Below are 12,174 nucleotides of genomic sequence, written 5' to 3' on the forward strand. Positions count from 1 at the left end.
ACAGTGTATGTTGGATTTTTGTCGTTTTGGTCTTGTTTAGTTAGATACAATACTCTATTTTTCTAAACTGGTGTGGAGTCCATTTGTGGTGTTTTCACTGTGTTACTGTGAGTGTTGGTACAAATACTTTACACATTGCCTTTGATAAGCCTGGCTGCTTGTGCCAAGCTACCAAGGGGGTGAGAAGGGGTCTAAGGAGTGTATCCCCCTTGCCCTGACTAGAAGCAATGGTCCCTATTTGGACAGTGGTACCTACCTCTGCCAACTAGAGACCCCCAGAACTGACAAGGTCTTTTTGCATTCAGATTAACTGCACAGTTGTACGGATTTTTCAGTTCGAATCCAGATCCGGATGCTCTAGCTATAAATTAATTTCTTCAAGACTGGTCTAAGGAGACTCCGTTTTTAAAGATTTTAAGATGGACTGTAAGGAATATAAGAGGTAGGATTGTTCAACAGCATGCAATCTGTGGGAGTAAATCTGTTGAAAAACACAGTTTTACATTTTGCTCTAAAAGAAAATGGCTTTTAAAGGCATGGCAGATAATTCGCGCCTACATATACAACTATACAACATGCTGTATTTTAAAAGCATGTTACAGCACAAACTTGTGAATGCAGCATAGTCACTCTTGTACTCTGGTTTGAAGTGTCACTTGTGCAGAAACCCAACCATGGTCTTTCTGTTCAGTAATCTTTTAAGGCCCTTCTGTTGTAGAACTATGTTCGCGGCTGCCTACTTCCCAGTCCTTACAATGACCCTACCGATTTTGCTTTGAGGTCGAAATGTTGCATCATCAAATTGCAGATTGTTTTGAAGCCTAAATCAAAGTTTCAGCCATTTTCCCCGTGTGCTGGAACCTACGGAGAGCGTTTAAAAGCCCAAGACAGCTCCTGGTGCTTCTGTCACTTTCCCCAGCTCCCTAACATTATCTGCAGTAAGCAAGGGTAGGAGAAAATTAGCAGAAGAGAGGGAAGGAGGGGGGGGTGGGGTGGAAACAAAGCACTCAGAGAGGGAGAAGAAAAAGGGGAGAGAAGGAGAGAGAGTGAATGGATGGAAAAAGAGAGATTGTGTGAGGAGATAAAGAGAGAGGGGTTGGTTTGAGCATTTTTGCCAGGACTACTTTTGAATCCCCAGTCCGGCCCTTGGAGTCTTTTTATATTGAATTGTGCTGAGTTGCTTCTCAACACCATAAACCCTACATTATCCTTCTACTTAATATGAACCATTTGTGTAACTATGCTTGGCAATTCTTGTACAAAGTTCCTGACATGCAAACACTCAAATCTTAAGATCTGATTGGAAAGGAATGGCTTGTTTTTTTTTATTTTGTATAGTTTATTTCATGCTCCTAATTTGTTGTGATATACCTCGGGACTATTGAGCTGAAATATGTTTTAGGGACACAGGCACACTCCTCAATTTAAAATAACCATGGACATTGTATCTATGTCATCTCTGTAAGCTTCTGTAATTTTCACTTTCCATCATTATGCACAGTCTATTTTTCCCACTATACTTGCCATTTGAAGCTTCCCTTGTCCCATGCAATGCAGGTACTTTTGAGCAATACTTCCATAGTGAAATGCGAAAAGTTATATATTACTGTAATTTTCGCACTTTGGCAGTCCCTGCTTCCTGTAAATCATGTTAGTGGAGTCAGATTCTTCAATAATGCAGTAAGTTTCGGTCAGTGGTTGTTGTCTATAATGCAAGACCTTTGGACATTTATTGTGTCCTGCAAAGCATGTGCATCTGGTCAGTCCTAGTCTATTGAAATGGAGGCTCTTTGTGGCAGTGTTCGTCTCCTGCAAAGTAGGCACATTGATATGTGATGCGCAGTACATTTGGGGTTGTCCATGCCATTTGTATTACAGTCACTTGTGATACTTCCTGAAAACTGCCTCAAGAACTACTTAAAACCTGCACACTGTACCTTCAACCACTGTCTTGTACAGTCATTGTCAGACCTTAAATTCTGTACTTTACAACATATTTTAACCTTGGAATATGCCTTAATATAACTTGCAATAAGCAGTAAATGGATGAGAGTAAAATATGCACATAAAGAACAAAGTGGGGAATGGGGAGAACTAGAGAATGCTCTTTGTGGGGTACTATCGCCAGAAAGTTACAACACCTTTGGCATCCACTATACAATCTCCTATTGTAAGATTTCTTCAAAAATAATAACGACTTATATGAACAGCTCTAGCAGGCTTGAACTTTTACATACATGATGCGTAGACTACTTCAGATATTTAGAAGAAGACTGTCTATTTCCCTAGATTAACTACACGGTAACTAGTAGTGTACAGAAGTGAAACAGCCAATGGTTAAAGCGGGAGACTGAACAAGCTCGTTCTTCTGGAAAAAACCAGTAGTGCAGGGGCAGTACCTGTGATGTGCCAGGCTTGACTTACGACTAATTTTACCCCTTACCTACCCATCCTTTAGAGGCACCAGTCAGCCGTGCACTCACTTACCAGTATGCCTCTGGCAGCTAAACGCTTCCGTCAAGTGACAGGAACCTGAAGCAATGTCGTGCAATGGCGACAGTAACTAAACACTCAGAAAACCATTTCACTGAAAAGTAGATATCAAATTCTTTACTAACTTAAAAGAAAACCAGCTGATTAATTCTAAGAACTAAAACAGACCTGCCATGTTTTCGAAGGTGAGTGTGGCTGGGGCATTGCTGCGGGAATCACACTCCTGGTACCGCACCCAGGTTTTGTCCAGCTCCTCCATGAATCCGTTCTCATGGGACCTTAAAACAGAAGCACAAAGGTATCAGCAGGTTTTGGGAGAACCTATCAAATTTTACAGCCAACCAGAAAGAACTGTGCCCATGCTTGCATTTTAACTTCATTAAATCACTTCAGCAGTTGAAAACTGGTCTTAGAACAGCACATACATAAATTCTATCATAGATTGTACTAATGACCTAGACTGCAAGGAGTCTGGTGTGGACTGCGGGCGCACATGCACTCGAAAATAAATATGTCAATTTAATGCCATATATCCATTTCTACCTATCTTTTTCTCTATTAGAAAATAGTTTATTTACAATTTACAGTATTAGAAGAAAATACATTACTGGGCAAAAAAAGAACATTCGACTGTTCAGTTACTCTCACTATGTGCAGTGGCTTGCTTTCTAAATCTTAAGACTTACACTTAGGACCCTTCACAAGAGGCTGCTAAAGCTGGCGGTGCCCATTGGTCCTACTATTGCTGCCATTCCCAATACCAACACAACTGGTAAGTTTCACACTCTTGCAGTTATGATAGTTTGGACTATTCCAGGCCACCCAACGCTATAAGAATGGTCTGGGTGACAGGTATTGTTACGTTTTAACACCTTCGATGCTCATGACGAGCCCAGCTCATCATGAGGTACACCTCTCGTACACTGATGACGAGCTGAGCTCGTCATGAACAATGGGAATAAATCAGGATCAGCACAGGAGGGGAATACCATCAGCATTGATGGTGTTAATGTATTTTTAATTATTAAGCCAGTTGTTGTGGTCACCTCAAAATTAGGCAAACAGCCCCACCATGTGGTGGACTTTCCTAAACGCTGGTGACGAGAATTAAGTACTGGTACCAAGCACTTTTGAACACCGGCTTAAATCAAGCACAGCATGTACATTAATTGCGGTCACATAATAATCTACAAAGATCATGATAAAGCCATTTTTGTCACTATTTTCAGTGTCATTAGAGCTGCTTCTACACAGGTCACTTATATGAAAAAACAACAGTTGATGGACAGAATGCAGAACAATGTCATACATTCACCCCAGTACACAGATGTGGGCCTAAATCCATCATTTTTTTGTTCACCACACCACACCACCCCAGTCCAGACATGACCATATGCAAATCAGCCTTGACCCTGTGCCTCATGGGAACAGTCCAGCCCGAACTACCAAGCCATGTCTTCCCTGGACTAGAATCAAGCATCCTAGGACCGGTTTCTATCAGCCGTCTTGAGCCTGGATAGCTTGACTCCAGTGGCGGGGAGAGCACAGGACTCACGTCTGAGCATACCTATCCCACTCTGGCTGACAAATGCAAAAACAACAGTTGATGGACAGAATGCAGAACAATGTCATACATTCACCCCAGTACAGAGATCTGGGCCTAAATCCATAGTTTTTTTGCTCACCACACCACTCCAGTTCAGACATGACCATATGCAAATCAGCCTTGACCCTGTGCCTCATGGGAACAGTCCAGCCCGAACTGCCAAGCCATGTCTTCCCTGGACCAGAATCAAGCATCCTAGGACTGGTTTCTGGCTATCAGCCATCTTCTGTTCACCCTATGTGGGAAGGGTATGCCCAGACGTGGGTCCCTTGCTCACTAAGCCAGTAGAGTCAAGCTATCCTGGCTGAAGACTGCTGATAGCCAGAAACCGGTCCTAGGATGCTTGATTCCGGTCCAGAAAAGACATGGCTTGGCAGTTCGGGCTGGACTGTTCCCATGAGGCACAGGGTCAGACTGATTTGCATATGGCCATGTCTGAACTGGGGTGGTGGAGTGAGCTAAAGAATGATGATGGATAAAACCCAGATCAGTTGACTGGGGGTGAGTGTTTGATTTGCTCAAGCGCTCCGTCCATCATCCCCTTTAGTATCAACCTTAGAAATCCCTGCGGCCTTCCAGTTGTCCTGGTGAGTTGATTGTCTTCCTCTGGCACAGAGGCCCCAAGAGCACATACACATCTGATAACTCTAGTATGAAATGTTTCATTCTTTAGCTCACTCTACCACCCCAGTTCATACATGGCCATATGCAAATCAGTCTGACCCTGTGCCTCATGGGAACAGTCCAGCCCGAACTGCCAAGCCATGTCTTCCCTGGACCGTAAACAAGCATCCTGGGACCGGTTTCTGGCTAATCAGCCATCATCAGCCAGGCTAGCTTGAATCCAGTGGCAAAGTGAGCAAGGGACCCACGTCTGGGCATACCCTGCCACCTCAGGGCTGCCAAAGCTATACCAAAGGGGATGATGGATGGAGCACTTCAGCAAATCAAACACTTACCCCCACTCAACTGATCTGGGTTTTATCCAACATCATTCTTTAGCTCACTCCACCACCCCAGTTCAGACATGGCCATATGCAAATCAGTCTGACCATGCGCCTCATGGGAACAGTCCAGCCCGAACTGCCAAGCCATGTCTTCCTGGCTGATGAGGGCTGAAAGCCCGAAACCGGTCCTAGGATGCTTGTTTCCAGTCCAGGGAGGACCTGGCTTTGCAGTTTGAGCTGGACTACTCCCATGGGGCAAAGGGTTAAGACTGATTTGCATATGGCTGGGTTCAAATTGGAATGGCATGGTGAGCAAAAAAAAACCGATGGATTTAGGCCCAGATCTCTGTACTGGGGTGAATGTATGATTGTTCTGCATTCTGTCCATCAACTGTTGTTTTAGGGTTTCTAAGGGTGGAACAGGAAAAGTGACGCATCTCTACAGATGCGTCACTTTCTTGTAAATCTACCCCTGCATGTTTCCATTTCACATCACATAATTCGACAACAAACCGCTTAATTCAACTCAACACAATACCCCACATACATCCAATCCGCACGACAGAATGCCACATCATGCCACAAAATTCAATAGCACAACACATAATTAAACTCCACAGCATACCAGTCCACAACACAAACTACCTTTTCAAATAATTACTCACTATGACACACAATCCCACTCCACATAATTCCACTACTCAATACCACTAAATTACTATACACATATTTCCACTGCACATCATGTCACATAATTCCACTATACAAATCTACTGCACCCCACACAATTCCACCACACAACTCCACAGCTAACAATTCCAATCCAACCCACATAATTCCACTGCACACTACATACACCCACTTTGTTGTCATTTACAACACCAATAGATCTAACTCCCACAAACCGGAGACCTCTGCATTGTAAATGCTTGTTTAAGTTAGCTGTTCACCCAAGAGGTGCGTTTACATTAAAATACCTTACCTATTCTGCGCATAGAGCATTCACATACGATGGAATGTGCGCTGTCATAACAGATGAAAACATGAGGGAATAGCTTGTCACCCTTTGCATACATTCATATTTTTTGGGCGCCAAGCCTGAGGTAATATTCCAATGCAGCACACTCTCTGCACCTTCGACTGACAGACGGATGGGGGCGCACTGCACCGTCGGCTGAGCTGCGAGATTGTCACGCAACGAACGAGTTCTGACTGCAGACGTGCCACTAGGAACGGTACTTTATCTATACGTGTACGGTTCAGGTGTGCCACAGAGAGGTGTCGCGGTCCCACGCAGAGCAAACACCTTCACAGTACAAATGATAGCAACGCTGAGGAAAGGGCGAGAAACCTGTCGAACAAGAATCATGTGCTTAGAAAACCCGCGTGCTAAAGGTCAGACTGCAGCTACACAATGACGTGCTGTTCTTTCACCGAATGTCTCCACAGGCCACTCAGCTGAGCTCTCAACCACAGGCATCCAATAGAGCTTTCAGGAGGACTCGAGCCACGACCAGAGCTCCCGCGAGTAGGCTGAGGGCTAATCTCAGCTGTAGTCGGGTGGGAGGGCTGGATTAGAGGAGGGATGGGGCGGGAGACAAATGATGACCAAAGAACCACACCTGGTTACAGAGGGAAAGAAGAACGATGAAAAGCGCAAAGAAAATATAAGTGAGGCAACTTGAGTAGGAGTGTATAAAAAGGAAGGTATAAAGAATGCAAAGAAGGATGGAAGAAAACAAGAAAGAAGGAGGGAAAGAAGGGTTTCAGGCAGGAAAGAAAAATGAAAAGATTAAATAAATATGAAAAGGAGAAAATGGAGGGAAAGGAAGAATATCCTTGCGCAAATAATCCCACCGGAACTTCCTTGAAATGCGTGGACTCGAATGCTTCGCACACGCTCAGTGGCAACCATACTCTTCAAAGTATTTTGTCCTTTTTATTTTTTCATTTTTCTGCCTACTCACTTGCAGCCATCCATTTTACCCCAAGGTGTGTCCTGAGTGACAAAGTCTTTACATCACTCTCGCAGGGTGAACTGGCATTAATTGCCATACAAATAAGTTACCTGGCTACGTTTCACCTTACTGTTTGGACACAATTTCTTGTATTATCCCACTTTGCGATTGTTTCCCCAAACACTGACAATTCTATGGCATAAATTCCATGTTGATAAGGAAAAAAAAGTTGTGTTGTACACGGCTTCCACCCACCTCCCCTCCCTCCCCATTCCCAAACGAGAAAGCCTTGCACTGAGGACTCCCTCTTTCAGCGATTGCTGCTACTCATCGCGCAGATACACAAAGTGCCTAATTTGAGCCGGTGGAGACCACCTGCACTCTTTTTTTCGGGACCAGCGCTTATTTCTTCTCATCAGATATTGACAGTGAGGACAAAGAAAAACACACAAACTGGAAAGGAGGATGAGAAAGGTGGAAAACTGGGCATAAAGGAGGAAAGCAGAGAGCGGCAAGAGTGAGTTAAAAGGGCAGGGGATTACCAGCAGTCTTGATATTGGGCGCGCCGATTTTTAATAGCACCGCCGGAGTAGAATTTTGCACACCAGCAGAATGTTAATTATATTTCAACAAAAAAAAAGAAAATACCCTCATATGATATGTTGATGAGAAGGCTGGAAATGAGCAAGGTCGATCTCCTGCACCTTCTGTCCCCACTCCATCCCACAGTAACAATATATCATGTGACTTGAGTTCCCGGTGCATCTGGTCAGATGCACCGGGAACCTGGCCAGAATGCATGCTAAATATCAGGCAGAGAAGCCTTTCATATCCTACTGCTAACTTTGACCACCAGGGATGTGCTTTGTTACCTCAGTGTATTCTGGGTATACTCATGTCTACGCCGGCTCCGTCTGGCCTTTGTCGGGCTTCTTTTGTTGCGTGTCCACTCCTATTTAACTCCATTCTATTCACGTGGTGCCTGGTTACCTCCGTTGCTGCAACATTGTAAACCATTTGCCCTTGGAGCACGTCCTAGCAATCTTGGATTGAGAGCGGGAGAGATGCATTGTTGTTTTTTGTATCATGATTCTGAGACCTTGCAGTCCTCTTCAGGCTGCTTCCTCTCCATACCAGCCAACATGGGCTATCTCTGTTGCAGGTCCTTTATTGGTTGACGGATGTCAACTCTCCAACCATTCACACACTGTCTCTGGTACTGTTGGATTTCTCTTCTGCAGTGATTCTCAGGTATGCAGTTTAGAACATCATGCAGTTTATATTTTCCTCTCTGAGACTCTCTTGAAAGCATAGAAATGTAATATTTGCTTTTGCCTGCTAGAGAGAAGTTCAGAAAAAATGTTGGACTTGTTTCCATGTGAATTGAAGTATTACATCCTGTTCCCCTTAACTAAAACGCCCGTTGGTAATCACTCTCAACTGGAAGACACATTTGTAAAAGGGCATCTGGGACTAGAGGAGGACTGCAAACCTAAAACAGCCCTGAGAAAAAGCACCAATTCAGTCCCCAAGTGCAAACATACTAATGCAAGCTAGAACCAGATCAACTCTTTTTTAAGTTGCCACGGGATCGCGTAACGTGCACCACCACTCCTGAAGGCTGCACCCGGCCTCCAAGAGCTCCAGCCTCCAGGGGAGTTGCTCGCTTGCCCGGCTGGCCAATTCCGCCACGTCTGGGAGGGTGGTCTCGATTTTATTTTGCCCCATATTTGCATCACAGCATCCCTTTGAGTGCTCTTAGCTGTTCATCATTTCTTGATTTCTGGATACCTGCAAGGTCACTGGTCACTGGTCATAGCAGGCACCAACCATTTCACCAGTGCGCCGGAAGGGTGGGGACTGTTTTTGTTACTGGGGGCTCGTTTTACAGCAGCGGTGCAAAATCGCCCCCCTTGTAACAAAAGCACAGCAGCAGTGTTTCTCACCAGCACCCCACATCCTGGGGTTGGTCGGATGTAATTGCCAGGGCTGGTTTGCGAGCCCAGTCCCGCCCGATACCTGGTGTCAGATAGAAGTAAAGGTTTGGCCAGGTTCTTCTCCACAGGGTGTCCGCCACTTGTCACTATTATGTGGGAGGGCGAGAGACGCAGACTGCCTGCCCCAGCCCATGTTTCTGCAAATCTCAGCGCCAGGTATTAATTATGTGTCTTGTGTTGACTTCCCAGGAGCTTAGTCAGGTTACAACTGCAAGTCTGCTATTCTGCCTAAATATTATGTTCTGTTCTTGCTGTTTACGTGGAGCAGATTAAAGTTTCATGGTAACCCACTCTTTGGGATTATACTGTTGAAGGGCACTGTGATCTTTCCTAAGAATGCTGTTCCTCCTATCTCTGGGGTGATATTTGGATACGGCCCCAATGTCTTTCGGAACAATGCTTTTTATGATTACTGTAGCCTTACAGTACTTCCTCTCTACTCACTGCTAGGACAGCAGCACCCCTCAGTTGTCCTTCCATCTCAGTGACTGTAGATAGACTTCTATGTGACCTCCTATGCCTTCTGCTTCATCGTTCTCTAGTGTTAGAGAGGTTTATATTCCTTTGATGTTTTTCATGCAGATTAGGAGCTCTTTATTGCTTCCACGTTATACCACGCCCCCTACTTGCATGGTTTTCTCCAACAGTAACCCATGCCCCAGACTTTGCTTTCAATGCAGCATGCCTCAGCCCCTGCCTGCCTCAATGCAAAGATCCTTCTGCAGCCACTAGCCCTCAGACTTCACTGCAGGTCTGTTTGAGATACCCAGGCTGTGTGCATGTTGATAATAAGGGTGGGCAGAGACCTTACCCTTTCTTCCTCACTTTTCCCAATGATTAGGTCCTCCTGCTGCTGTTAATCATTGGAATGTGTACAAAAACTTCCTAGGCAATCTGAGTAGCAGACTACAGATAATTGGACCAAATAGGACTAGGAGTAGGCAAACAATAAAAGAAAAACATTAATAAAAATTGATCATGATTTTAATTAACATTAAAAATCATATAAAGAACAAATTGTTCAAGTTATATGACAAACAATTACATAAAATAACACAATATACACTCTTTGTAGATAAAAAGACACCAACATAAACCTGACAGTGTCTACAATATAAAATATAGTGACAAATTACTCGATGCACGTTTCGGCGAAAACGCCTTCTTCAGGAGCCGCAAGTTACAATCTGTAATTACATATAAAAAGAGGGTTTATTACAAACACAGCCCTGTAGGGATTCGCGTTGGTGATTTACATATACCTAAAACATATTTATCACATTTTACATTAACAGTGCACAATTATCTATACATTAAAATGTAGCCTATAACCTAGAAATAGGAAGTCCAACCTGTATACCTTGTGTCTGGCTTGTCATGTGATAGACATATATCTAGACAAGAAAATTGTGCAGTACTCACTCTACTATGCTAGTATATAGAGAGAACATATGATTGACCTCTCTATACAAGACATATTTATAGCAACAACATTGATATAGCTAGGATACCAGGAGATACAGAGAACACATTTAATAGGCCTCTCTATAAATAACATATTTATAACTATAGCATTGATATAACTTCAATATATGATACTAACATGAGTTGATCATTACTTGCTAGGCAAAGATCCCCAAAAGATGTTATTCTCCAATGAATGACACAATGACACTATATAGCATTGACATTAATTTAACATAGATATGTAATATTGACATGGCTTGATCATGACTTACTAGACAAAAGCAACCGAAGGATGTTGTCTTCAGATGAATGACACAGTAACAGTGTACCTAAGACACGAGTAAATGATGTGTAATGAGTATATAAATAATACCAGACCAGTAATATATCACGGCAAGGCAAATCAATAAATCAATGATCACAGTGATTCCATGCAAATGCAGACTCATGTGACTTGTCATCTCTTCAGGTGGAAAATACTGAGATATGAGACCAAAGGACACTGACTAGAGCAGCGATGTCTAAATTGACACAAGGTTTAAATTAGAAAGAACCCAATGACTACTGTCTGTAATACCTGTGTAGTTAGGAAATGATTCCTGTGCTCGAGGTAGCTTAAAAGATGGGGCGTATGGACGAATAGTAATCCTTTACTATATCAGCAAAAAATCTGAAAGATAAAGGACGTCCATAAGTTGGTGAATATGGACAGATTCGAGGTGTTAACGGAGGTGCTAGCGTCCATATAGCTAACAACAATATTGATTCACTATTTACCTTTTAAAATGTGTTCAGGTGCCGACATGCAATCAAGGGGACATGAAGATAAAATGTTGTGCAGCGATATTTATAAATGCATACGTAGTCGGTAGTTCTGGAAAATAAATAAATATAAACGGAAGGGGAAATGAGCAAAATTGATCTGACAAGTGTCCGTGTCACAAATGAAAAATAAAAGGTTCGAGTAATTACCTGAACAGACAGATAAATGTTTGTAATGATTGCTGGATAGATGCTAAGTGAACCGGCTGATACTTAGTATGAGTAAGGTTGTGCCAAGGATACCAAAGAGCGACTGAAAAATAAGTAAATAAAGATGCGCTCATGTTACATGTATTATTTTTTCATAGAAAATAAAAATGACGGGGCGTCTATGGACGACCCGAACAATTATACGTAAACCGTTCGTGCTAGCTACAAATCAGGCATCCGATGTTATCTTAAAAATATACAGAAGGCTAGCTCTTCTCAATCATCATAACGGATCACAGTGCACGGGCCGTTTAAAAACATAAACAGAGCAGCGAGCGATGATAGCATGCGGAATACACCACATGGCCATGCAGTTATAAAGAGCCAAAACGTTAGTGGATAGATTGGCTGCCTGTTTAGTAATAAAGGAATCTAGGTCAGGAAATAATACCTGATAAAGAAATAGCCCCGAGGTAACAATGGGTTCTGCGGCGGTACCGGGATATGGCGTGCCGTCGATCGAGTGAAGAATCAACTGAGTGGCGCTAGCCAATCCCTTTAAATGTATGGTACACTGGGCGGGGCGTGCAACCGGGGCCTGAATATTTCATAGAGGTGAACAACGGACTGCACCTGGCTAAAGAGGTAAATAGTCCCAACAAATAAGGTAGGCAAATATAGACATAAAAGAGAGACTGTGACATTATGTGCACATAGACCCGGTCTCAGAACAG

The 12,174-nt window shown here is 43.3% G+C and overlaps 1 protein-coding gene across 4 annotated transcripts in view; it reads right to left on the reverse strand.

The window, feature by feature from the left end:
* The window catches only part of GRIN1 (glutamate ionotropic receptor NMDA type subunit 1), an 851,805-nt gene that overhangs the window by 102,888 nt on the left and 736,743 nt on the right, over positions 1–12,174 (reverse strand). For all 4 annotated transcript variants that reach the window (XM_086921247.1, XM_086921250.1, XM_086921251.1 and 1 more), the window contains one exon: positions 2,662–2,771. In XM_086921247.1, the coding sequence (XP_086777373.1) occupies positions 2,662–2,771 (110 nt within the window). The remainder of the gene's footprint in view (positions 1–2,661; positions 2,772–12,174) is intronic.

This window comes from Lissotriton vulgaris, chromosome 5, assembly GCF_964263255.1.
Source record: "Lissotriton vulgaris chromosome 5, aLisVul1.2, whole genome shotgun sequence".
Lineage (NCBI taxonomy): Eukaryota > Metazoa > Chordata > Amphibia > Caudata > Salamandridae > Lissotriton > Lissotriton vulgaris.